The sequence below is a fragment of the Dysidea avara genome, chromosome 6 (genome assembly GCF_963678975.1).
Source record: "Dysidea avara chromosome 6, odDysAvar1.4, whole genome shotgun sequence".
Lineage (NCBI taxonomy): Eukaryota > Metazoa > Porifera > Demospongiae > Dictyoceratida > Dysideidae > Dysidea > Dysidea avara.
In genome coordinates this window covers 3742531-3769947 of record NC_089277.1, presented here as the reverse complement: position 1 = coordinate 3769947, position 27417 = coordinate 3742531, and the positions used below count along the sequence as shown (strand labels likewise).

Sequence of the window (27417 nt, the reverse complement as noted above, 5' to 3'; positions counted from 1 at the left end):
GCAATTGTTGATAGCTGAGAAGATTTCCTGCAGAGGTCACAGCTCTAGCGTCCATTACATGGAAAGTTCAGTTTGGCATGAATAGCTCAATGTTATGTGGGAGAGTACCTTAGTAACATTGTTGCATTTTTTGCAATAAAATCATTGTAATTGTGGTATGCAAATCATCCAAAATTGGTCCTATAATCAATAAAGTATTCAGGAACCTCTTATAACAGACACACAAATTTTATTGTTATAAGAGATTGTGATTTCAGAGGTAACACAATATAAGATGTCCTTTATGGAGAGGTTAAATGTAGTGCAGTATGCAGCCTGGTATGTAGCCTGATCCTTTTGGATAAATCCTGATTACTTGGGGAATAACAATAAAGTTGACTTGCTGCTGAATGGAGTGTGCATGGGTCTGTCCATCCACACTTGTTTCATGCCCAGACTGTTTTTCCTCTTTTGTACAAGGTGAGGAAGAAACATAGACTATGTAACTCTCAACCTAAAGCCTTAGTCATCAGAACTGAGGTTACACACAGTCAACACATCTATTCAAGCTAATAAGGCAGGCCACTATTTGTGTTGTATTTTTTCATTCTTAATGTAGAGTGTGAGCGGGGTGGGTGGGATCATTACCATAGTACTTGCCACAATATAGCTACATAGCTAGCCTTATTTTCATACCTCTATTCTGATACTCTCTACACAACAGGCAATTTTGACTCTCAGTTAACTCACCATAGCTAGTTAACTCACCATAGCTAGTTAACTCACCATAGCTAGTTAACTCACCATAGCTAGTTAACTCACCATAGCTAGTTAACTCACCATAGCTAGTTAACTCACCATAGCTAGTTAACTCACCATAACTAGTTAACTCACCATAGCTAGTTAACTCACCATAGCTAGTTAACTCACCATAGCTAGTTAACTCACCATAACTAGTTAACTCACCATAGCTAGTTAACTCACCATAGCTAGTTAACTCACCATAGCTAGTTAACTCACCATAGCTAGTTAACTCACCATAACTAGTTAACTCACCATAGCTAGTTAACTCACCATAGCTAGTTAACTCACCATAGCTAGTTAACTCACCATAGCTAGTTAACTCACCATAGCTAGTTAACTCACCATAACTAGTTAACTCACCATAGCTAGTTAACTCACCATAACTAGTTAACTCACCATAGCTAGTTAACTCACCATACCTAGTTAACTCACCATAGCTAGTTAACTCACCATAGCTAGTTAACTCACCATAGCTAGTTAACTCACCATAGCTAGTTAACTCACCATAGCTAGTTAACTCACCATAACTAGTTAACTCACCATAGCTAGTTAACTCACCATAGCTAGTTAACTCACCATAGCTAGTTAACTCACCATAGCTAGTTAACTCACCATAGCTAGTTAACTCACCATAACTAGTTAACTCACCATAGCTAGTTAACTCACCATAACTAGTTAACTCACCATAGCTAGTTAACTCACCATAGCTAGTTAACTCACCATAGCTAGTTAACTCACCATAGCTAGTTAACTCACCATAGCTAGTTAACTCACCATAACTAGTTAACTCACCATAGCTAGTTAACTCACCATAGCTAGTTAACTCACCATAGCTAGTTAACTCACCATAGCTAGTTAACTCACCATAACTAGTTAACTCACCATAACTAGTTAACTCACCATAACTAGTTAACTCACCATAGCTAGTTAACTCACCATAGCTAGTTAACTCACCATAGCTAGTTAACTCACCATAGCTAGTTAACTCACCATAGCTAGTTAACTCACCATAACTAGTTAACTCACCATAACTAGTTAACTCACCATAACTAGTTAACTCACCATAGCTAGTTAACTCACCATAGCTAGTTAACTCACCATAACTAGTTAACTCACCATAGCTAGTTAACTCACCATAGCTAGTTAACTCACCATAGCTAGTTAACTCACCATAGCTAGTTAACTCACCATAGCTAGTTAACTCACCATAACTAGTTAACTCACCATAACTAGTTAACTCACCATAACTAGTTAACTCACCATAGCTAGTTAACTCACCATAGCTAGTTAACTCACCATAGCTAGTTAACTCACCATAGCTAGTTAACTCACCATAGCTAGTTAACTCACCATAACTAGTTAACTCACCATAACTAGTTAACTCACCATAGCTAGTTAACTCACCATAGCTAGTTAACTCACCATAACTAGTTAACTCACCATAGCTAGTTAACTCACCATAGCTAGTTAACTCACCATAGCTAGTTAACTCACCATAGCTAGTTAACTCACCATAGCTAGTTAACTCACCATAACTAGTTAACTCACCATAACTAGTTAACTCACCATAGCTAGTTAACTCACCATAGCTAGTTAACTCACCATAACTAGTTAACTCACCATAGCTAGTTAACTCACCATAACTAGTTAACTCACCATAGCTAGTTAACTCACCATAGCTAGTTTGGCAATGATCCTCGTTAGATGTAGCTACATATTATAGTCGCCCTTCATCATGTGATCAGTTCCACTCGAGGATGAACTTCTTACTTGTAAATTTCATTGCTTTCACATTCTCTTTGCTACAAAGTGCAAAGTAGCTACTGTATGAGACAGCAATCTTGCCAAAAACTGAACTGCACATCCTCAATTTGGTTAATCAGCTGAAACAATGGTTAAATTTTTAACAATGGAATATGTGCGGCAGTAAAAAATACATGCAAGCACTGATGAAGTATGAGCCTAAAGTTGAAGGCACTAAGAAACTAGACACACACTCAGTACCCTAGCTACGTAACCTTCAATGCCCCAAGTTTTGCATGCACGTCATAGAAAAGCCGCAATTTTCAGTTTCTCTGAGGTCCCCCACATTTATGAGCCTCTTAAATCAGGCCTAAAATAGTTTTTAAAACATTGCATGATGATATTACAATGAAACAAGTCCACAAAAGCTAAAGCATAAAGCTCAATGGTTTGTCCAGTCTTTAGAATACTCAGTGTTCTTCAGTGTGGGATCTAGAATAAGAACAGAAAAAAATACTGCGAGATGGACAATGTCAAACTTTAACTGGTCAAGTTCTGTTACCCACACATAGACAAATAATTATCAAGTCTACACATTTTTTATTAAATCTACAACCTTGTCTTCAGGACCAGCGTGGTGGTAGATCGTTCCAGATTGGCTTATTCAGTTTAAACTTTGCATTACCTACCTCTGTAAAAAAATCAGGGGTGAAAATCCATCTTTAGGCACGCTGTATCCATGGATACATTCCTGTCTGAGCATTATATAGAATAGACTCTTTCCAAAACCACGCCCTCTTTAAAATAACTATGGTAACCAACCGGCCGCCATTTTGAATGGGGCCAGTGCAAATAATCTCGATTGCGTTGCGTAGAAATTCGGTGTTGACAGCAGCCCGAACAGAACAGTTTTGATGAACAACAGACTATGGAACTCTTCGAGGTTACAGAATTAGTGTTTCTGGTCAGAGACAGGTGGTTATCAGGGCTGAACAGGGCGTAAAACATCGACAGCACTAATTTCATTGTCTCCTGGTATCTCTCGCCTTGTGTACTAGTACAAGTGGGTACTGTTAGCATCTGTGAGCTCAGCTGCTGCTACAATCACAAGTTTTCAAATGCAGTATAGCCACTGAAGAATATTGGTATATACCTCTTGGACAAGCTCTTGCATTATTAGTGGGCGAATAAATGACCCGCCTTGTATGGTACGTGCAAGATAGCCTTGGTGTGTGTAATCTGAGCCATTGCACATAACAGAAAACAAACAGGGTGTGAATTTCCAGTACAGAATTGAGAGACGGCACTGCCCATTCACCTGTGACTGCAATACAATTTGACATGCCGATGTAAATAAAACTTATTGTGAGCCGGTGTAAAATACAGCTTACAGAGAGCTACCATCTATTACATACTGTGACTACTGGTACACATTGACAATGTACTGTGCCTCACTACTAGTGCTATGTGAAAATGTTGAAATTGTTGTACTCAAGCTGAAGAAGTCAGGAAAGCAACAAACTGAGTCAGAAGAAGTCACTTCTTCAAAGTAAAGCATAGCTGCCCCCTGGTGTGGTGAGTATGTACTCCTCACGCCCACACTTATCTGAGGATAACACATTGGTCAAGTTTGATACGAAACAAGACATTGTAGGGTGGCTACTGTGGTATATGTGTATGATCAAAATCATGTGTGTATGTGGTGGGGTATGATGAACTAATTGTATTATTATTCATGTGAGTTGATGTATTGTAATTTAAACAATAGTACTGAAATGATACATGGGATGGCACAATGGATTGTGCTGTTTTTATAATATCACTGCTTGTGTACATCTGCCAAGTATTCCTGGATACTATGTGGGCTGATGTACCATGCAGCACTATGCAATAATCAGATGTTCTCAAAGATGCATCTTCTATGCTCAGTCATTGAATGTGTTGACTCAGTGGATCATAGTAAGCATGTACCATATACTTACAAAATGTCAGAAAGAGAAAAACCATCATTATTCATTATTATTGATGAAAACCATGTGATACAATATAATGTAAGGTGTGTCCTCAGACACAGACTGCCACAAATGGGGTTGTACCCAATGAGTGGGTGTGGTAAGGAATAACAATTACAAAAAATAATTTAGCAATAGTGTAAGATTCCATTTGGAGCAATCCTTGTCCAATCAGTAATATTCTTCTGGAAGAAGAAACTGCCAGATCAAATATTCTCCTGTAGCTTGATTTAGATATGGTGGTCTCATCAATGAAATTAATACAATCGTACTGTAAAAACAAGGAACTCCCAGGTGATCAAATTCTGACTATTCCTTGCTTATGCTTGATTTATTTGCCTGAATAATCCAAGAGCTTGTCCAAGAGGTATATACCAATATTCTTCAGTGGCTATACTGCATTTGACAACTTGTGGTTGTAGCAGCAGCTGAGCTCACAGATGCTAACAGTACCCAGTACACAAGGCGAGAGATACCAGGAGACCTGAATGAAATTAGTGCTGTCGATGTTTTACGCCCTGCTCAGCTGCTCAGTCCTGATAACCACCTGTCTCTGACCAGAAACACTAATTCTGTAACCTCGAAGAGATCCATTGTCTGTTGTTCAACAAAACTGCTCTGTTCGGGCTGCTGTCAACATCGAATTTCTACGCAACGCAATCGAGATTATTTGCACTGGCCCCATTCAAAATGGCGGCCGGTTGGTTACCATAGTTATTTTAAAGAGGGCGTGGTTTTGGAAAGAGGCACATGATTGTACGGTACACGTGATACCCGAGAGATTATTAATCCCACTCAAAAGGAAAGAGCGAGGGAAAGAGAAACCTTGAACGTAGGAGAGTGTACAGATTGCAGCCAGTCCGAAAAAAGCCAAGAACGTGAATAGAAATTAATCTTTGGGTTTCGGTAAGTTATCTTGCACGCGCGTAAAAGTGTATCTGACATCTTGTACGAATCTCACACTGGTTAATTGTATGTGATGTTTGTCCTATTTCGGACGGTATTAATTAAAAAATTTTTTTTTTTTTTCCTCCGGCCCTAATGGCACTCCCTTCCTCCCACCATAGATAATAGACACCCCATACTGGATTGGAAACTTCTAAGCGCCACCTAATCTATCCGCGCTTCGCGCCCCTTATACTGTACACAGTACCGGGAGTATATTTTATAAGAACATGCTTTGCTTACTGGTGAGTAGTAAACCTACCGCTATGGAATATAAGGTTTGGCCTATTCATAGTGGGTGTACTGATGTGTATTAGCTAGAAGTTTGACAGGCGCGAAAGGTGATACTTGACTAAACTGGAGCGAATATACCATGAAACACATACCAGTACACGTAGCATTAGTTAGTAATAAGCATCAGCCTTAAACTAAACTTGTTCACCCCGCCATTTTCACAAACATGTTCAAATACTTTTTATACGGAAAGCGCCTATACCAGTAGTAGGCCAATCGCCACCCAAGAAACAATCTACTAAACTTACTAGTTAAAGCAACCGAGCTGTATCCAGACAGTAAAACAGAATCTTCGCATGAAAAAGAGTGTTTGAAAACTTCAGGCGCGAAACGCGGATAGAACAGTAGTTTTGTATGGGCAGTATACGTGTGCTTCCAATCCAGGTAGGGGTGTCTATTATCTATGCTCCCACACATCTCTATAGAATGCTAACAAAATATTTGAAAAATTAATTATAACCTACAGCATGCCCAGGGTTCAATGGGCAGGCAGGTGCCCCTCAGCAACAGCAAGATCAACTGCTGGAGGCACACACAGACACTTGGATCTTGAGTGTGATCCCCTGATGCACATAAGTGAAGAACGGAGCAAGGAAAACCCCAAACTACAACGGAGCCAGCCCATCACCACAGAATATGGGGAATTCCACTTCTCGACTTCTCGCTCAGCAGGCGGGCAAGATGTTTATAAGTGGTGGTAGCAGCCCTTCCCATGCCACCTGAAGTGGAAAAAACAAGGGGGGTAAAACTCCCATGCTCCACCTCCCGAATCCGTTCCTCATAGGCACAACGTTTCTCTAGTTCATGTTTTCGAAAAGCAGTAGATAGCGTAGAGGAACGATTAGAAGCTGCAAAGCAGTTAAAAACCAGTTAATTAAGTGTACGTTTCTTGAAAGCGGTGGTTGTATGGGATGGGCTGGTGAAGCCTTATCAAGACACAATGACGAAACGACTGACATTCGCTAATGGTTTACAATCAGCACAGAACTGATTACATTATGTATTTTTTCATCACTTGTTTTTATCATCCAGCAGTCAATCGTAATATAGTTGGAAAAGTTGGTAAACCTAGTGGGTATTTTTACCACACAGCATGCATAATGAGATGTGTATGCATTTTACTGTTCTGTTACAATCATTCTATAGAACATGTCTGGGGTTGTGGCTGGTGTAACTGGAACGGGATCAAGTAGAGAAGATGATAACTCACTGATAACTCACTGATAAACATGCGTGCTACTGATAGAGGAAACAAATCTAGGGCAGAAAGGTAGTGGCTGTTTGAAGAAATAGAATGCCTGGATTGGGTTAATTCAGATGTGTATCAAAAAGTTTGGACCGGATCATCAAGTAAACCCAGTAAAAATGTTGTGCCTTCATCTTCAAATGTTACTGTCATGCGGTCTCCAACGAAGCAGCTTGCTGAAATGAGTGACAGTGGCTATTGCAGTACACAGCTTAATGGTGCAACTACACCTTCTAGTCAGGGCATAAGACCGCCACCAGATGTTACAGAAATAAAGGGGTCTCTAATGCCAAAGTTGGAAGATAGTGGAATACCCCGTCCTCCATTGCCACCCTCTCCACCCCCTCCTCCATTGCCACCCCCTAGAAATGGAGGTTTACAACATCACGATTAATAACTGCTTTGACCACCAATATCCTGGATACTGGTCACAGAACTGAGTACACTATGGTAAGCAAGCATAATTGTTATACATTAATGAGTAATTTAGTATTTTTAAAACATTGGGAGTGGATGGTTTCTGTGAATAGGCCGAAAGTTGGTGACATTTGTATGAAAAGGTTATACATTTCATCAAGAGTTCATAATATATATACTGAGGAGAGTATCCTACTCTTATACCTCTGTAGAAGGGAATATCGTGAAGTTATGATGTAATGACAAGATGTTGTAGTTGGTGACGTATGAGCAGCCGTAAAAATGCAAAAATCGTTAGCACCGTTTCACACTCGCAACGCTCAGGATAGCCGTATTTGCGAATGGCCTAGCAACAGTAGCAAGAAACACCTATGAAGCAGTCTTAACCCATAAAGGAACGATTGTAGTTCAGTGAGAAACGCTTAGAGCCGGAGTTAATTTGCGACATTGTTAGGCACGCATTCAATCGATACCATGTTCAACTAATGACATCATTAATTATACAAAGAAAAACAGGTGAACTCAGAAGTGCTACGTCATAACTTCAAGATATGCCTTTCTACAGGGGTATATGAGAGTAGGATACTCTCCTCAGTATATATATATATTATGAACTCTTGGTTTCATGGAAGTAGCCACCTGATCATTATAGTGGTTATGTCAAGTAGATTTTGACCTCTATTTGCAATTGATTCTATAGATGGTATTATGTGTATGATCAGGAGCATATCAAATCCTATAAGAGAGCATGTAACACTGTATACAGAATTCAAACATGGTTGCTGTATATTATTAACTTTTAAAACTCCTTTATGATTAGAACACCATAAGGAGGCACATGCTCGTTGCCAGCACAACGAAAGCAAAGTGAAGCTATGGAAACAAAGTTGATTGGCACGACGGAAGATTGAAAGCACAGGCATTGCAGGACAGCTTTTCTGCATTCGCTATAGTGACACGATGTTACTCTGACGAATTGTGTTTTTTCATCTTGACAGTACAAGTCTTCCTGTCAAAGCATTAGCACAAAACAATGGAGCAGTGGCCCATTCTGTGTATCCCTGTTGCACTTAGCGTACCTGTTGCATGTATATAGTGCATCACCAACACAAGACTCCATGTTTGAATTTTGCTTATAAAGTTAATAGGATACAGATCTCCACGCTCCCTTGTCCATAGGATATGATTACTCCTCGTGTACAAAGTTGCACTGTGTAATGTGATGGAAATGTTTGTTTAGAGTATTTTCCCCTTTTGCAGCATTCACCAATATTTGAAGTCAGTTTGTCAGTGCCAACAGTGTTTGCCACTGATCATCCACCATCAGAAGGATGGGATGGGAGAGCTTCTCAAGGGTGTATTGTTCCTCCTGACTTCTCTTCTCCATCATGTCCAGATTTTCCTCCAGTTAACACTTATCAAAGCATTCCTGTTGTTGGTAGTTACCCAGAGTCTGTTGCTGCTCATCACCGATATGATTGCTCCACAATATGCTCGTGCTGACATGGTTAAGGTGAATAGTGTTAACATGTGTGTGCGTGTGTGTGCGTGCATGTGTGTCATATTGGGAGTCCATAAGTGCTGCAAGGTTCTAGTGGCACTATAGTGTGTATACTACTTTTATTTACTATACTGTCTATTTCAGCTATCTTGAGATTTGTGGAACTACAGTGTGGAGCAATGTGACTAAAACAATGTAAGATCTGTTAGCAACAGGTATGACTTGTATAGGGTAGCTAAGAAATATATTCTCTGTTTACTATGGACTTTATCCACAATGACGTCACATACAACAAGATGGACGTGTTATTTGGGGTACTAATGTACAGACGCTTATGGAGAAATTGTTTTGATCGATCATATTTCACTCGTGAAGCAAGATACCGACCAGTAGCCAACAGGTATGGGTATAACTATTGCACACAAGTGATGAATTATCTCGAAAATTTTCCGGAATGTGATACAATTCGTTTATTGTATTGTCTTGTAACCATACCTATTGCTTAGAGCTTGATATTTTCTTCCCTGGCTGAAATAATAATCAATCAAAAGAATTTCTCCATAGTCGCCTGTACATTAGTACCCCAAATAACATGGCCATCTTGTGCTTGTGACGTCATTAAGGTCCATTCACTGTCAAGTATTAATTCCATTATTTTGTATTCTTCCTATTAGCAAGTCAGCACTGTTTTGTTATAGCTACCTGCTAACTTGCTGCTTTAATAGGTCGAGGTTCAAGCTTATGCAGTTTGCTATGGCTGTAATGTTGGCTTGAATACCAGCGAAAAAGACCACATGGAAATATATATATACTTGACAGGAAACAAAGAATTTATTTGGAGTGGCCTAATGTGTAATGCAACTAAGAGCAACAGCAATGTAATCAGTTGAATATTTGTTTGTTAGGTTGACAAGGAATTCTTGGTGTCTACCACTTCAATGTGTATTGAATACAAAGTCCTGTCTATTATTCAGGCGTCTCACTTCATCATCATGGACCATAGAACAATCTAGTTGTCCACAACAACATGCACAGGTGTAATTGTTTGCTTTATTTTTGTGTGTGTGTTTTTATAATGTACCATGAGTGTGGTTGCAGCATTTCAGCTTTTTCTCTTCTCCAGCACTAGATGGTAAAGTGCTGACACAGGTCCCTAGTTAGTAGTTGGATAGCTGAGCGTTTACACTTAATAAAGAAAGCGCTAATAAACGCGTTTTAGCGGGGGTGATAATTATATAATTAGCGCGGGTGGCTGAACAGCACGAGACTGTGGTTTACTACCTTCAAAAAATGATTTGTTGTAAAAACCTGTTTTTCAAGCTGTTCCAGCTCATGTTTTCTATCAAAGATATAAGTTCGGTATACAGGTTTTTATTATTACATTACAGAAGAAGAAGGTGGGAGTTGTTTGTTAAGATTGCTAGCTTTCACGATTGCAGTGGTTCGCACCGTATCTTTTACTTCGTCGCCTAAGGCATCGCCACATGGGTGAAACGAGGACTTAAAGACGTATGTCGGTGACTTTTCTTACTAGTGTCCATTGAGGTTTGGAGACACAGACACAGACCAACTGTTTAATCTACGTATACGCAGTCACATCAAGGTTTAAGGTACGGTTTGGTGTCTGTACAGTGCTGACCAGTCCTAGTTCACAAAAAAAAAACGCACAAAGCCTGAAATGGCTCCTGTGATACTGTGTATTTGTTGCTTTATGGACACTTCCTTAATAGCTTATATTGAAAATTAGCAAGATTTAGTGCCAGTGAGGACAACAAATGTGAGTATTATGTTTTGACACACAGCACAACTCTTGGTGTGATAAGATGGTGCAGATCGGGACAGTCTCGAGATGCCATGAGTGGGGTATATAAAAGTATGAAGTGGATGTTAAACTGGTTGCCTGTCACAGTGCTCATATTTATGTAGCCAGTCATTTGTTGTATGAACATTAGGTATAAAAAAAACTCACTTGTAGGACTAGAAACACCACCCCTAACAGCACTCCTAGGATGCGCAATTAGGATTAGGGCATTGTTTGTTGCTCTTAGGTTCGTGGGGTTAGAGTGGTTCCATTGTAGTGCAAAAACCAAAAGCAAGCAGTGGTGCTTTTTCTTATATTCTCTAAGTTTTTTTCCTGGTTTGCTGAAATTGTTTTCATATAACTGTGTGTGTGCGTGTGTACGTACCTACTTGTCTGCCTATGTTTGTCCATACACACCCATGTGATCAAAATCATTAAATGGCCTTGCTTGTAAGAAGTAAAAGTCTATATTAAGCTTCTGCATGAGTAAACTTTGTTCTAAGGTGGGTTCTTTTCAATGGTCTGAAATTTGGGTATGGTAACTCTCCTTAAGACTTTGTGAATTACCTTCCCTTCCAAGTTTTACAGGCATTTAACAACTGAAAAACAATAGTGGAGGCCTCATAGACTACCAGACTATCCTTTCAAGTTATCAACTTGTTCAATGACCAACTAAATATCAACAGCCATAAAAATAAATTTGGTGAAGCTAATTTGATTGCTTGCTTAAGTACACATTAGGTGAGATTATGGCAAAATTTATACTGTGGGTGTGACTAGCCTGTAACTTTAATAATTATATCCCTTTGGCCCCTATGTTGATAAAGAAAAGTGTTCCATTAAACGCAAAAGCCAATATATTGGCTTTTGTTACATGCATGCGTTCAAACGCACATATCTCATAAACGAAATATCCTATAAATATATGGTTTGGACCACGCTACTCTGTGGTTAATGGGTTATACCCTAAGCTTTATCCAAACATTGTAGCATGATCGAGTGTGAAGTAAGGCCAATACGCGTTTAAAAGAATTTTCGGCCGTTTTTAAGACGATGATTGTTATGATCATTCGATGATTGCTATGATACTACCTGTCATAAAGGAAAGACGGATTAAAGAAGGTTAGTAAAAGTTATATGATGTTGTAGATCTATCCTTCATGAGTAGTTTAACACAAACCATGAAGGAATAGGTTGTTCCTACATGGAGTAACAGAGCCCAAATTTATATGTCAAAACACATATTTTTCATAAAATAACTTTCGTTTTTAAGAACCAAAGCCAAAATATTGGCTTTAGGGGCCAAAGAGTTAAAATCATTCTTCGCAAAACTTGTAACAAAATGAACAAAGCTAGGACTTGTACCAGTAGTTACGTGCTAATATGTGAAGTTGTTACTACTTTCTGAACCTTTAGTTAAATGTAGGTGATGGCTAAACCACCTGACTTGAGTCAATATGAACAGTTAGACAGCAGGATGAGAACATTTACATCAAAATGGAAAGGATCACTGGATGCTCATTCAATGTCAGAGGCAGGGTTTGTATATTCTGGTCAGGAAGATCTTGCCTACTGCTTCAATTGTAACATCAAACTTGATGGGTGGACTAAACACATGGATCCATTACTGAGACACAAAGAGGAGAGTCCTACTTGTTCATTTGTCAGACAACAACTACAAGTAATAAAAGGAGAAAAGGGAAAAGTTGAATTAGTTGTTGCTCCTTCTAAACATCAGATAATGTCAAGTATTGTACAATCAAACTCTTTACCTTATTTCAGTCATCAACCTGTCCACACCATTGTGACTGGGTTCAGTGAACTACAATTACCTAATGAGAGGAGAGAAGATGATTGTTCAGGATCAGTTATACGTACAAATTACCAGTCTGAAGTAGAGAGGATGGAATCATTTGCAAGTTGGCCATTGGAGCATCTAGTCCATGCTGAACAGCTTGCTAAAGTAGGGTTTGTATACACCGGGGAGGGATCTCTAGTACAGTGTTTCCAGTGTGGAGTCAGATATCGTAACTGGTTAAAAGGAGATATACCTCTTAGTGTACATCAGAGATATAACCCTGACTGTGTGTTTCTCCAAAGCTTGTCATGCAAGAGTAAAAAGCAATCTTTAGAGCAAGGACCTCGTCTAAAAGTCAAGCAGAAGCAAGGTGGTTCCAGCAAGACTTACCAACTAAGGACATCCAACCTTCCTCCATTGTCTGGGCTATCTCGGGAGAGTATCAAATCAAAGAAGAAGGATGGTCACAGTGTTTTTACTACTTTGGATGCTACTAGTAAAATTCAACAGTCTGTGGTAGGTATATGATAACGTGTTGGTAGTGTTTATATAGTTTAGTGGTTGTTGTATAGTGCAGGCCACCTAAAATATGGAACAAAGTATATTCAGCTGTTATGATTGGGTTTCCTGTAAAAGTCAAAGCTACCGTAGCTCCCATTCATACAACTATAAACTTTGCTATAGCGTGGAATGAACTGTAGTATGGACCAACTGAGAAACCAAGATAAGGTGGACTTTACTGGGGTTCAGTTTAACGAGTCCCAAACTCACCATAGCATATGTGTTGCAAAGCGAAGGGATTGTAGGGAACTTTGAAATTTCAAACAATTTTGTGAAAGCAAGTGATATGAAAAGAGAAGCGATGGAGACTTGTCTTATGTTTCCATCCCTGCCATATGTACAAAAACATATACAACATGTGTTAACTGACAATCAGGACACCTTTGTTATATAAAGGTGTCTGTCCATCCGTCTATACTATACTGTATTGTACATGGAGTGTGTGTGTGTTCTGTAAGTGGGTAGTAGTTGTTTTGAGTGTGCTATCACTTATTCAGTACTCGGGTATTTCATACATGTAGTATGATGAGTCACTGTCAGCACCAGCAACAGGTATCGTCATCATAAGCACTTTGGACGAGGACAACCTCCCTACTAATGTAAGTGTAACATATCATGCTGGTTTTCACAGTTTAAATTGTGTGTTCAGTCTTGTGATATTTTATTTGTGTGTTATCTTCTTACAGGGCCATTTGACGTGTTGTCAAATAATCATTTTATAGTGTATTTTGTATGAGAAGTTGCTGGGGGTTGTGAAGGTAATTTATATCGCTACTGTAGACATTACCAAGTGGACAGTCATTCCACTCACAAACACTGACTAAAAGAAGTCAGTTCAGTACTAACTGTCCACCACAAGAAGGCTGGGATGGAAGTGCTTCTCAGGGATGTATCATCCCTCCAGATTTTTCTGCTCCGGATTCTACAGATTCACCAGAATGTTGTTCTACTCACCCTAAAGTTCGCTATGCTGTCATGAGCCAGGCAAGATGTGCCGTTGATGTGATCAAACCGCGATGGTCACATGCTGATCTGTGTAGGGTAAGCATTGACTATTGTGTTTCTATTTATTGCGCTTCATTTTTTCAGCTAAATAAAGATGTAGAGAACAACAACGTTGATCCTGTGTCAGGGAGTCATAATGTAAGTACGCTGTTTGCTTTATTATCCAGAGGTGTTACTGCATTGCAGACTGCATAAAATCATGTGATAATACACACTTTGTTATTTGTTAGGTTGTAGATGACTTGACGACTTTTGGTCGATGTCAAGTTTGTATGGAAAATAAGGTGGACTTTATGTTCCAGCCATGTGGACATACTGCCTGTTCGTTTTGTACTACACTGATCAGACAGGAATTTACTCAACGATGTCCATTCTGCAGACGTCTGATATTAAGCATTGTTCATGTCTACTTGTAAGAACTGCAACTCCCAGTAACAACATATTTTCTGTAAAAAGTGCACAAGTGTGAGAGGCTAAAGTTTGTAATACAGTAGCTTCTGTTTTGCTTTTATCAGATGCACAGCTAAGGTTATTAACATAGGAGTCTAAAAATTGAAAGTGAAACGGGTTTTTTATTGTTTAAGCTTATTTAAATGTTGATTCACTCTTACTGTGTTCAGGCTATTTAAGATGTTAAATTTGACAGTGATTGTTTTGCTAAACATATTTGTAGCATTACAGCTTACTTGAGCTTGCAGAGTGAATTTTGTTCGAATTATTTAAATACATAACAGCTGTAGTGTAGTGTAGTTGTTTTTTTTTCCCAATAAACTATGATTTTAGTTGTCTCAAATTAGTGCACCACATGCTTTTTGTATCATTTCTCATAATGTTTCATCAGTTGAAGTAAGAACTTGAGGTATTATGTATCATGTTACATGTTAATAGAATCATCTCTGTGTCCCCACATAACCACAAATGCGTACATCATTGCCCTCGTCATTGCGTGGTGATTGCTGTATTGATTTCATAGCTCCATTGGTATACCACTACAACGGTTAGGTTAGTAGAGCTTTCCAGTACATGCCTATAAGTATGGCAGACAAGGTGAATGGGCGAACTATAGGTGAATGCCAGCAATGTTCAATATACTGCATTATGCATGTTGAACTGCCCAGCTTTGTCATGTACCTACACTCCCTCAGTGGGTTATATGGAGGATTTGACACTAGTCAAGTCCACAATATTGGAGCTATGTCAAGTGAGTCAGTAACTTCTGGTAATACTGTTTAGTGGGGTTTCCCCTAAAATGAATGGCACCTGCCAAAATCCTGCATGGTGTACATGTGACAAAAGCCACCTTTACAGAATGTGATCGTTAAGGACCATCCGTAATTCTTCAGAAGTGTCCTACCAAAAATATAAATTTATGAACTCTTGCTCCTACAAGGGGCAGTGAAGACAGGGATCTGTAGTCCCAAAGAGATTATGGAGGGGCTTAGCCTCTCTACAATTATCTCTAGCTGTCATTGAACAATTACATGCGCTGATTGTAAATTACCTAATAGACTAGTCACCCTGAATGCAACACTAAATATTAATGGTGACTGCTGAAATCATTCTCAGATTTGAGCTTTAAAAAAAATTTTTTTTATTATTTGAGGATGGCATGCCCACAGCCCCCAATATAGGTCCACTGGATACTAATAAATTCTTGAGATAGTCTAATAGAGCAGTCATCTTATACAACAGCATGCTACTCAAAATTTTCTTGAGGAGGGGGTGCATCCCCCCAGACCTCCTTTGATTGGCATACTTCACATGCTAGTGTGCTTCACACAGTATAGATGTGTCATCACCCTGGATATACTTTGAGAAACATAACTACACACCAGTCCCCCCCCCCCCCCCCTCCTAAATGAAAGGGTCTCCTGCTGCCCCTGCAAGTGTACTCTGTAACCCTTGATTGTACCTTCTTTAGATATTATATTTTTTCTACATCAGACTAATCAATATAAACAGTTAGGATGAACAGCTGGGATCAAGGTTTATTATGCATATGCGTAGTTCAGAAGACAGTCGTAATAGCTCTATAGCTCTCCTAGCCATAGATACTAGACTTGTATGTCCTAACTGACAATTTTACTGCTAAACAGCATGCAGCACAGTAGCATCATGCACAATGAACTGGAGCAAAAATGGTGAAAAGAAGTCACTCTCAGCATATCTTTGACCTTATAATAATTTTATACTTACAAACCTTTGCTCTTTCATGCACATACCAATACACCTGAAATTACACTGGTGCAGTCAATCACTAATCAGTAAACTATCATCGAAACTATACACTTTGGTGGGAAAGGAAGAAAGATGATGGACCGTATGTATAGTACATTTGTTAGTGTGTGTTGTATGCAGTTTAATATAAATGGTGAACCAGTTCAGTCAATATCCACACTCCCACAACATGGTATTCTGGCTCAACCAACCCAATGAAAAAGAAAAAAGGGCTGGCTACACAACACTAATAGTTGTTGCATAAGGAAGACACTTTGTTATCCAGTTGACTGTTCTATTAGAGTATTTTAGTAACATGCTTGGTAGAACTTTACTGTGAGCATGATCCTAGATTGTACATTATTAAAGGGTGCTGATCATTTGCATACTCTAACAGTAGTCATTGCTGACAAGGAGTAGTCTGTTGTCAATGACAATGTTACAGGCACATAATTGCCGTGGTTTGTATCGTCCAAGAAATAATCTATTGGGACATAAACAAGGGATCTACAGGATTTAGATACCTGTAAGTAGCCAATGAAATTTGAGTAAATCATCTTGCTGTGGTCTAAAGTTCTATATGTTGTTATTATACAGCAACCATACAGTCTCACCATCAAGTTTCATTAACCAAATTATATGTATAGCATATTGGACTGGTATTTCTGTGGTGGTCAACAGTGGCAAGTTTGTTTTATATATTAGTATGTAGCATAAACACATTCACGTAATATTATATACTTGTTCAGTTACTCCAATAAAGCATGCTCTAACAGTACACTACTGCTATACAACATGTCACTAAAATACTCTAATAGAACAGTCAACTGGATAACCAACTGTCGTCCTCTTGCAACAATTACATATATTTTAGTCAGCCCTGCTTTCTTGTCTGAGGGAGGAAAGGGTCTGGTAATCCTCCATAGTCTTCTTGCTACAGAATGCCCATATACCAGGTAATGTTAGTTGGCAACGATAAACTAGGATAGTCTTTTGACTGGAGTCCTTTGTCCTGACCTGGTGGAAAACATAAGGTGGCTGGCTTTGCAAAACTAACATCCACTTAACCCTGTTTTTGTGGTCACATAATATGATCATAAGGTGGTCTTGTTAGAAATAGGCTCCCTATGATGACCACACTGAGGGTAACAGCACTGGTACACAATATTGTTGTTGTCATCACAGAGAGAGAGTTGTTTGAGTTGGAGGTGTTGGTTGATTTGACACTACTTACTATATCAGCCAGGAGAAGATTGAGGACATCTTGGTGCTCTATTTAGAAGGAGGGAAAGATTTCTTTGTATCAAGTGTTAAAAATGGTGACGTATCCCCCTCACCATAGAAGCAGGAGCTGGAAACAGTACTCACAATAGTGACAAGCAAATGTAGAAATAGATCCAGGGGGAGTTCTGAGGTTTCCAGAAACTGGTCAAATATGTTAAGGAAATTAAGATCGATTTTGCATCGATTTAAACATCAAAAGGTTCAGATCAAAGTACTCTAATAGAGCAGTCAACCTCTACACATTAATTTTTGTATTTTAAAAATAACCAAACATAAACTAAAATCATACATCAGTGTTTAGGACCTGAAAGTGTTCCTGGGAGCATGCCCCCACCCCCTAGATTTCCTAGGGCAGCATGCCTCCAGACTCCCTAGCTACACATGCTTAATTTGGAAACTTGTGAAAATTTCTGGAGCTGCTTTTGGCACTACCATCACTGGATATTCCTAAGGTGTTATGGAAACTGGTCTACTTGTTTGGTTTTAGGCTAGGTAAAGTGCAATACTCAGTATTAATTTGCTGTTGCAACATGTACAGTTGTATGTGACAGTACGTGTGACTAAATACAAGTGTATTTATTATTATCAAGTCTACCAGTTGGGCACTGGAGAGTTTGCACAGAAGGCAGAGCCTGTACGAGGAGCTTCACCACTAGCCCAGGGACCTAAGCGAAAATCGTTGAGTTTAGTATCCTAGAGTAAAGTGTACCTGTGAGAGAGAGTATGTGCATGTGTGTGTTGTGTACATGTGTGAACTGCACAAATTATGCAGAAACAATCTTCAGCTTTGTTTTATCATAGTTTTGAAAGCTAGATAGCTATACCACTGAAACTTTATTGTGATGATTAAATATATAAATCACAATAATTATTTGCTCATGCAAGGGAATCAGAATAGGTGCAACCAGTGAGGCCAGAGCCTCACCACATTTTGGCTGAAATTGAAAAATGGCTATTGACATTGACAGTCAAGTGCCACCAAAAACTATTAACACTGACCGGAACAACTCAATTATAAAACACACTAAGAAGGTAGCTAAGTTTTGGTTGGAGGGTCCGACAATTAATAGAAACAACACTTGTTTAACCTCATATGTATCTGTCTTTCACCCACTACATCTTCATGTTTGATTCACTCCATCCGTATTAGCGCCATTACCATCATAAATTATTCTGTTACAGCTTTTTTTTCTCTTTGCAGCTACTTTGTAAACATTCTTTACAGCATTAATTATCAGAAATGGAAATGATATAAAGGTTTTGAGAGTTGAAGAGGTGATGTTTGGGCAGTATTTGTGAATTTGGCTTTCACACACATCCAATTCTTTGACTTTGACAACCTGTAACATAACCTACCAGCATGGTTTTGACCTGGAATTTTTACATAATCCTTCCGTCCATAACATTATGAAACTATAGGTGAAAATTTGAAGCTGATGGTATGCTTTGAGTTATGATATCTCAAAATCATAAGACTGGATGTGTGTTGAAGCCTGGTTTTGTCAAATTCGGTTACATTTTGTTCCTGACATTGAACACTTGTCAGATAGCTAACTATAGCGCCTTATATAATTAGCTATACACACAATATTTTACCTCCAGATATATATATATATATATATGTATATGTTATACTACAGATATCATGGTATTCGAAATATATACCAAAAGATATACAAACTTAGAAAAGATGTTATAGTGCGGGGCTTTGCCTTGCACTATGGCACCCTTTCCTAAATATGTATATCTTTTGGTATATATTTCGAATACCATGATATCTGTAGTATAATATGTTAATACAACATCTCGTCTCCCACTTGGAAGCAGTAACAGCAATTTCTAACATTTTTACACCATTATTAGTACTGGTAAGTAATTTCTTGTGATTAGCATGCTCAAGGAGTATGCACATGTGTTTCAGCCTGCGATCTTCTTGAAAATCGGTCCAACAATCCATAGCAACTGTTGCTAGGCATCAAAATATAGACCTGACCTAGTTACATGCTTTTTGGTGTTTGCTTAGCAACCGTTGCTATGATGTCAAAATCATTTCTAAAATCGGTGGTGGTTGCCTAGCAACGGACAACAATGTTGTTGCTAGGTAACAAGTATTGGTTACTATGGTAGCAGTAGTTGTCAAGTTGGACATCCCTAACTGGTAAAACAATCAAACACTATCTAAAATTTTTAGCCAATCAGATGCGTATATCAAATGTACAAGTGATATACTAATTCTATAGGCTAGTTTGCTGTAGTATATCAAAAATATACCACAAGCTGCTATTGGAGTTTTTGTACAGGACACGATATTGATGTTGTATTAATTTATATCATCTCAAATTTTCCTGCAACAGAATGCCCTTCAGACCCAGGGGCGGATCCAGGGGGGGCACAGGGGGCACGTGCCCCCCCCCCTCCCTTAAAAAAATGTATATAAGATCGAGATACTCTAATAGAGCAGTCAATCACCAATCACTCTAATAAAGCAGTCACAGTGTTCATGGGGAAGTGTAACTTACTTAGGAAGCTATAAATAGGATTTTATTTTACATAATATACGTGATATAATATATTTGGTAAAGGATAACTAGCTATTATTGTTGTGACCTTTTTTTTTTGTTTTGCTCTTCAACTTTTTTTCAGCAAGGTGCCCCCCCTCTTTCCAGACTCTGGATCCGCCCCTGAGACCTCTGTATAAGGACCGAGCCTTACTACTTTCACTTTTATCCTCCTGTTCTCATGTAGCAGTTTCTCAACTTCAAGTGTACTATTTTTAATCTTGTGATGTTAGTGTTCGGTTGTTTGTCCTTTGATGTTTGTTACAGTTTACAAATAGTAGATTATTATTAAATGCTATCCCACTAGGGACCTGTGAAAAGACTAAAGCCTGTGTATACAGGGAGTCTGAAACATGTAATTGAAACATTGAAGAATACAACCAGACCCAGTGGTGACTTGATCCCCCACAACATGCAGTCTAGGAATTATGGTTGGAGATTGGTGCTACCAAGGAACTACTAACTGCTAGATACTTGCTGGCAGATCCACATGGTGGAATATCCCCCCCCAATAAAAATACAAACAAGATTGAGATACTGTAATAGAGCAGTCAGTCAAATAGAACCATCACTGCATACTATTAAGAATCCCAGCTCCACGAGTATACAACATGAAAACTGGCATCTGCAGCACAATCCCATACAGGCACTTTAAGCCTGCTAGGGATATTGCAAATAATGATGGTCCTTTGTATAGCATACATATGACCCATAACAGAAACTGTCACTGATCCTTACTACTCTTGATCAATGCAGACCACTAAACTGAAACGACACTACACGGAAGGCACACCTTAAATGCAAAGCATGCCATGTACAGTCATGTCCCCCAGGTAATTTCTGACAATTAAACCCACTGAGATGGAATCTGAGAGCATGATTAGAAATGATTGTTCTATTAGCGGAGTATCTCGATCTTGAAAGCTCAAGGTTTCTATTGTCTAAATACATACTACCCACTTGAACATTAGACCTCTGAAATTGAATGTATATGGCTGACTTCAGCAGTTTATTAGAATAGCTAGTTATACTGTGTTACTATTCAATTTGCCTGGCAAATTTATCATGCACATTTGGTGAATAGCTTGATTTTGATGTTTCTATAGTGTACAATTGTTGCAGATGGGCCAGGGTTTGCAGTTATTTTATGCAGCCTGTATACAGCACTTCCGGCAATATTGTTTGACTATACACTGTCACTTGTATACAGCTAACTGTGCACATTTATACAACACTAGTACTCATATATTTAGTGTGGGCTTTAATTAGCATGCAGGCTGATTTGGGGGTACAGCATTTTTATGATAGTAGCTATTTATGTAGCTAAAAGTTACAAATAGGATAAAACATCACAGCACATCTATGTATAATTTTTTTTGGAGAGGTTCAAGACCTCCCCCAACCTGGCACTGCTTGTAACATCACTCCAGTAATCTTGTGGGCTAGATAGAGAAGCTAAGAGCAAACAGACACTTTCTAGCCTTCTTATAATCAATCCATGCCTTGGTAAATTTTTCTCTAATATCCGGTTGTAAACGGAGATGGCGTTATCGTGTTGCTATGGCAAAAAGAAAGGGGTGGTCCAGTGCAACGCGACTTGCTTGTCAACTATTGCAGCTACTGGCTACCTGTTGGTGGGCTGTGGTGCAAGAAGGTTTTGAAGTAGTGCCTAGTCGTCATGGTAATGCTAATAATCAAAACGGAGAAAGCCTGCTCAACACGAGAGCAGCAGCAACGGATAGACCTCACTGATATAGATGGTGTTGATAAGGTGCTAAACTTGTGATGGGGGTTGTTTGTAGACAAGATAATGACATACAACACACGACTGATGAACAAGTAAACAATGTACTGTAAACAAGTAACGTGATAAACAGCTTCAACAGAAAATAAACAAAGAAAGTTAGAATAGTAGACAACAATAACAGATACAAATAGTAAACCGATAGACAGTGGTGTAATTCCTGCAGGAAATAAACAATGAGCTAGAGACTTCAGAGGATAGCAGACAACAACACCTGGAAAGAACTTTGTACAGAGATCAACATACAGGATGCTGTCGTCTGCAACCAAAATGAGAAAGAGATGCAGACTTCAGAGAAATAAACAAGTTATGTTGTAGTTGATAAACAACCACAAACAAGAAGAGCACCAGCATATTCCACCAGTGGAGCTAGTAGCTGTAGATAACAGTGAAAGGAACAATGACGTGGAGCTGAGGATTAATAGCAATTATGCCTACACCTTCTGCTACACCACTGTACAGCCACAAGGGGTGAAATCTGTTACACACCACAATGACCACTAACAACAACACTTACACACCTCAGTCCCACTACATGTGATGTCCGACACAATTATATAAATATTGTTGTAGTAGAACATGGATTACCCATTACCACAGAGATGGATATGCAGCCCACTGTCATAGTGATGTTGATGTGGACACCATACAAGATGACACACTATGGATGACAACACAGCATCCACCGTACAATACCTAACAATACATGTACCCAAGCACCACACCACCACTCATGGCCAGTAGTGTGCATGGAGCCAGTGTGGAGTGGCAAAAAGCTCATTGTTGGTCCTCTTGCATTGTTGGGCTGTATTTACAACTAGGATTGTTAATGTGACATCTGCTGAGTTGGATGTGTTAAAAAGTGAGACCATAGGATGGCTATACCATAGATTTTAGATGCCTTTAGATACATCTCTGAATCTATGGCTATACAGAGTATTTATATATGGTATTGTTGCATGTCAAGCTTGTATGAAATGCATTGTGTGAATGTGTATGTATGCATGCACAATTTAGCTAATCGGTGTATTTTGTGTTGAAGTAGTGACAGCATGTGCTACTATATTTGTATATGTAGTTATTCTCATCTTTAGTAAAGACACTTTCAGACAGCTATTGATCACTAGAAAACCTGCATGCCAACAACAAATGCACATGTGGCAGCAACTAGCTATACTATGCATTTTGTTTGTGACCGAAATTGTAAAATGCATTAACTTTCTATTGTGTACTCTTTGCAGTGTATAAACTAACTAGCAAAGCATGTCTGTGTGAAGGAGAGAATCCCAATCATATTTGTGCTAGTTCAGGGATTCAGTAGTGTGCAAGCCTCACCAATGTCCATGATAAGGTTGAATGTCTTGATATTAACAAAACAGGTTTGGTATACTCACTGAAACTTCTATACAACCGCATCATGAAGATGATTCCCTTCAATTTTTAAATTTTTTTTTCCCGGGCTAGATGGTCTGCCCTTGCCACCACCCCCAGCACCAGTTGGCATGTGCTGGACAACTGTTAGAGGATAAAACAGGTTGGACTCAGTAGTCCCTGTGCCCATCAAAGCGGCCCATCTTTGGAGAGACATCAGCTGATCGAAGTGAGATGGACCTGCTACCATGAATGCACACTGTCGCAGAGCGCAACAGTGACAAAGACAGTGTGCACCTCATCCAGGCCAGAGTACGGCTATATGTAGTTGAACTTCGGCGGGTCAGTAGGTCAGCCAGACGTCTATAGAAAGTACTCTTTTCCCATACCCCCAGTAGTAGTAAAAACAAGGGGGGGGTAAAAGAAGGCTGCTCTACCTCCCTAATGCGGTCCCCATATTCTCGCTTCTTCTGTAGTTCGTGGCGCCGATACAATGATGGGATACTGTATTGGCAGTAACTCCGTGCGTTAGGGTGAAAGACCCTTACATCAAAAAAGGCACTTTGTCGCTGCCCCCAGAATCCCCTAGCATGAATATCAGCCCTAGCTTCATCCTGTCGGTTTGCAGACCTTGGTTCAATACTTTCCCCAGTAAGTGGTTGTAGAGGAGGTTCAATGGCCACATCGTAACAAACCTTAGAAAGCCATTCAGCAGTGATGTTTCGAAGATCATTGTGGCGAATGATTCCCTTCAATGTGAAGCCGGTGTTTTAGAGACTTGACATGCTTGAGTTTTACGGATAGACGGAGACTGGGAATCTTTCAGTGCCATGTAATTTAGAGGGTAGCAAAGAGTTGATGGATGGGTAACACACTGCCTGGAAGTACTCATAGTTATTATATAGTAGTTCCAGGCTGTGAGCCAGTAATACAGGTAATATAATTATGCAGATGTTGCCCAAGCTACTTTGTGTAATTGGGTCCCTAGGTATATTCCTGCTGTATTAACTTATGCTTCATTATCTTGTTACAGGTAGTTGGGTTGTGAAGCTGTGTTGGCTAATCTTGGACTCAGTTTAAAGTTTAAAGACGTCAATTAAATGACGTCAGTACGTACAGTCAGCATTTTGGCAATAACTACCCGCGAATTGTTGCATTCAATTTATCAGTTAGTATTGTTTTGGTACAGGGAGTGGTAGTGCCATGAAGAACAGCACTTTAGTAGTTATCCTAGTAGTCTTTTTGTTGTTCGTGATTGTTAACGGATCTGATCTACCAGAATGTGAAGCCGAAACCAGTTGTCCTAGGCCTAGTTGTGATAAAGGTAAGGTAGAAATACTAGGGCGACTCGTCCTTAATAACTATTGAATCTTCTAGTTCCCTTAACGATGTCCACGACCACGTCAAACGTTCTGTGTATCGATAAGGGCTCGCCATCATCTTTTCCGCTCTATCTGATAGAAGACTGTAATGGTACCTACACCAACTTTATCGGCAACACTAGTGGAATCTGTGTGGTTACCGATAAGCAGAGTTCTACTGTAGACCTGTACCTGACTGTCAGCAAGCTCAGCATAGGAGTAAAGGAGCTGAACTGTTTCATCCGGATCGATGGTGTTGCCCGATTTATAACATTGACGACTATAGTGTGTAAGTTAAAGTGTTAATAGTTGATATTAGAGTAATAGCCGTTCTGTTCCGTTTAGTTCAAGTTGACGTTGAATTTGACGTCGTGACTGAAATCAATGGCGAGGCGAGCGAAGTACTACCGGACAGCGACGTTACTGTAACAGATGGCGATAACGTTACGATCACAGCTCGAGCAGTAGGTGGAGAGCCTGGTATTGACATCAGCTCTGTTCCGTGTGATGATATGGGCAATAACAGTGTACATGTGCCTTGCCAGCGAGGATTTCTGTGCAGCAGTCTGCTGTCTGGGCGAGATGTACCTGGGAGATATGCCCAGTACTCCTTCTCGCCAGTCACAGTGAATGAAGCTGGACTAAATATAAGCTTCACACTGGGCAGTATTGTTAGAAATGTCACTTTAAATGGTGAGCATATTATCACTCAATGTTATTAGATAATAATATTATAATTGGTGGGCGAGTTTATGCGTGTTATTGCTGACCTTGTTCTGGTTACCGTAGTGACAGAGAGGCCCCCTAGTCCTCCTGTAACTTCACCCACACCCACAAGCACTACTACAAAAAGTGAGTATCTGGCGTATTATTACTTTGTGTGTGTGTTGTGTGTGTCCCTGACATAACAGTATGTGTTCACCCCAATAGCTCCAGAGGATGATAGTAACACACTCTCCACTGGTGGAATAATAGCCATAGTGTTAGCAGTAGTTATAATAGTAGGCATTGTTGCTATTGTAGCAATAGTGGTACTTGTGTGGAAGTGCACAAGTAGAGACCAGACTTCATCCACCTCAATAGATTATCATAGTACTGAGAAAGGAGTTAATAATGCTTATCAGCAACTCCCTGGTCCTAACCCACATGCAAAAGGTGAGGTGTCTGTGGACATAAGGGCTACTTGATCCCTTGGCCTACTTCTAGCTATGATATACCTGTGTCCCAATTGTATGGATGATGATAAGATTGTGAGTGAGCTAAAGAACACTGACATAGAAATAGTTGACTTGCCAGATGAATCATTGACTTTCATGGATATCAGAAATGAGTTATACTCCTCGCTAGATGATGGCGTGGCTTTAATCGTTTGTGACTGTCCAAGAGCCACCGAGTCTGACCTTCGAAGAGTTGTACAAAGAATAACCAATTTGCCGTCAGAAGCTGTGGAGACTAAAACGTGGACCGTATTTGTCATAAGACATACTGACCAAGACACAAACAAACTATTAGATAGTAATAAAGTAGTAGACATAGTGTATTACACTAGCACTAATGATGCTGTCCAGAAAATAAGATCTCGAGTTGAAGATGGCTACAGGAAATCCATTACTGAGGATGAAGTGAAGAAAAGGTGGTTAAGCGAACAACTTAAGGAGATTAAAACAGAAATACATAGTGTTAGAGATCAGGCTACACAAAATCATGAAGAAACAATGGAAGGAATACAGGTAGTACAGACCGGCCAAGATGTTTTAAGTAAGTTGTTGATTGTTTCTGTAAGGCTTAATATTATATTATGTTATAGTTAAAGAGGCACTAACCAAACCAGATCAATGAAATATGAACAGCAGACAATTACTGGTATCATTTCTCAAGGTGATTTTGCTCAATGATTTTATTGTATCCAACAATTGGTGAACACCTCACTTCTCCTAACTCAGGTCACTATTATTATATTTTGTAATATATTTAGAACTTTATTTACTCACGACCTCATTGCAGTTTTGTTTATTATTTTTGTGTACAATACCACAATCATGTACAGTGTACGTATGTATGTATGTATGGAGGTGCCATATTTGGGTATATATAATAATACCAATGAATATAACATGTGGTCAAGTAAGAAGGATGTTCTCACACTGTTGTGGTGTAATGTTCTCATGAGATTAGTCACTGTTGTGTGAACAAGTGTGGTCCACCCAGTTGTAAAATGCTTTAATTCTTTCACTACAACTGATGTTTACACATGGTAGATGGGACCATGTGTTGTACATGTGTGTAGTATGTAGGATGGGCAGACCTGTACATAGTAGACTAGCAGGAACCTCTTTGTAACAAACATTGAAATTTTATTGTTATAAAGGAGGTTGTTGTGTATAGAATAATATTGGTAGTGATGTGTAGCAACCTAGGAAACTGTCCTTTATAGAGAAGTTAAATGTATAGTGTCTTTAACCAAGAGTTCATAATATATATACTGAGGAGAGTATCCTACTCTCATATACCCTGTAGAAGGGCATATCATGAAGTTATGACGTAGCAATTCTGAGTTCGCCCGTTTTTCTTTGTATAATTAATGATGTCATTAGTTGAACACAATATCGATTGAATGCATGCCTAACAACGTTACTAGCAACCTGATTAACTCCAACTCTAAGCGTTTCTCACCAAACTACCATCATTCCTTCATGGGTTAAGACCGTTTCGTAGG

General features: G+C 39.2%; 2 protein-coding genes and 1 long non-coding RNA gene across 4 annotated transcripts; all 3 read left to right on the top strand.

The window, feature by feature from the left end:
- The first annotated feature begins 5285 nt into the window (after positions 1 to 5285).
- Positions 5286 to 8694, top strand: LOC136258883 (uncharacterized). The gene is made up of 3 exons (XR_010703084.1): positions 5286 to 5444; positions 6924 to 7473; positions 8261 to 8694. It is a non-coding gene; the product is annotated as an uncharacterized lncRNA (long non-coding RNA).
- A 1484-nt stretch (positions 8695 to 10178) lies between these two features.
- On the top strand, positions 10179 to 15016 carry LOC136258870 (baculoviral IAP repeat-containing protein 7-B-like). Of its 2 annotated transcripts, XM_066052229.1 has the most exons (7): positions 10179 to 10551; positions 11733 to 11864; positions 12159 to 13056; positions 13623 to 13700; positions 13882 to 14142; positions 14191 to 14244; positions 14337 to 15016. In XM_066052229.1, exons 3-7 carry the CDS (start codon positions 12172 to 12174, stop codon positions 14520 to 14522), a joined length of 1464 nt encoding a protein of 487 aa, XP_065908301.1. In that variant the 5' UTR covers positions 10179 to 10551; positions 11733 to 11864; positions 12159 to 12171; the 3' UTR covers positions 14523 to 15016. The 2 variants fall into 2 exon arrangements, with proteins under 2 accessions (XP_065908301.1, XP_065908300.1); XM_066052228.1 differs by lacking the exon at positions 11733 to 11864 and having other exon boundaries at positions 10180 to 10551.
- An 8657-nt stretch (positions 15017 to 23673) lies between these two features.
- Positions 23674 to 26814, top strand: LOC136258868 (uncharacterized). The gene is made up of 7 exons (XM_066052218.1): positions 23674 to 24664; positions 24718 to 24990; positions 25047 to 25394; positions 25491 to 25553; positions 25632 to 25856; positions 25908 to 26459; positions 26509 to 26814. Exons 1-7 carry the CDS (start codon positions 24544 to 24546, stop codon positions 26538 to 26540), a joined length of 1614 nt encoding a protein of 537 aa, XP_065908290.1. The 5' UTR covers positions 23674 to 24543; the 3' UTR covers positions 26541 to 26814.
- The last annotated feature ends 603 nt before the right edge of the window (positions 26815 to 27417 follow it).

Coding starts and splice junctions, on each gene's coding strand:
- LOC136258870 (XM_066052229.1), top strand. CDS start 12,172: ATGGCTAAACCACCTGACTTGAGTCAATATGAACAGTTAGACAGCAGG. Junction 13,057..13,622: donor GTAAAATTCAACAGTCTGTG/GTAGGTATATGA, acceptor TCATACATGTAG/TATGATGAGTCACTGTCAGC. Junction 14,143..14,190: donor CACATGCTGATCTGTGTAGG/GTAAGCATTGAC, acceptor TCATTTTTTCAG/CTAAATAAAGATGTAGAGAA.
- LOC136258868 (XM_066052218.1), top strand. CDS start 24,544: ATGAAGAACAGCACTTTAGTAGTTATCCTAGTAGTCTTTTTGTTGTTC. Junction 24,991..25,046: donor AACATTGACGACTATAGTGT/GTAAGTTAAAGT, acceptor TGTTCCGTTTAG/TTCAAGTTGACGTTGAATTT. Junction 26,460..26,508: donor GACCGGCCAAGATGTTTTAA/GTAAGTTGTTGA, acceptor ATTATGTTATAG/TTAAAGAGGCACTAACCAAA.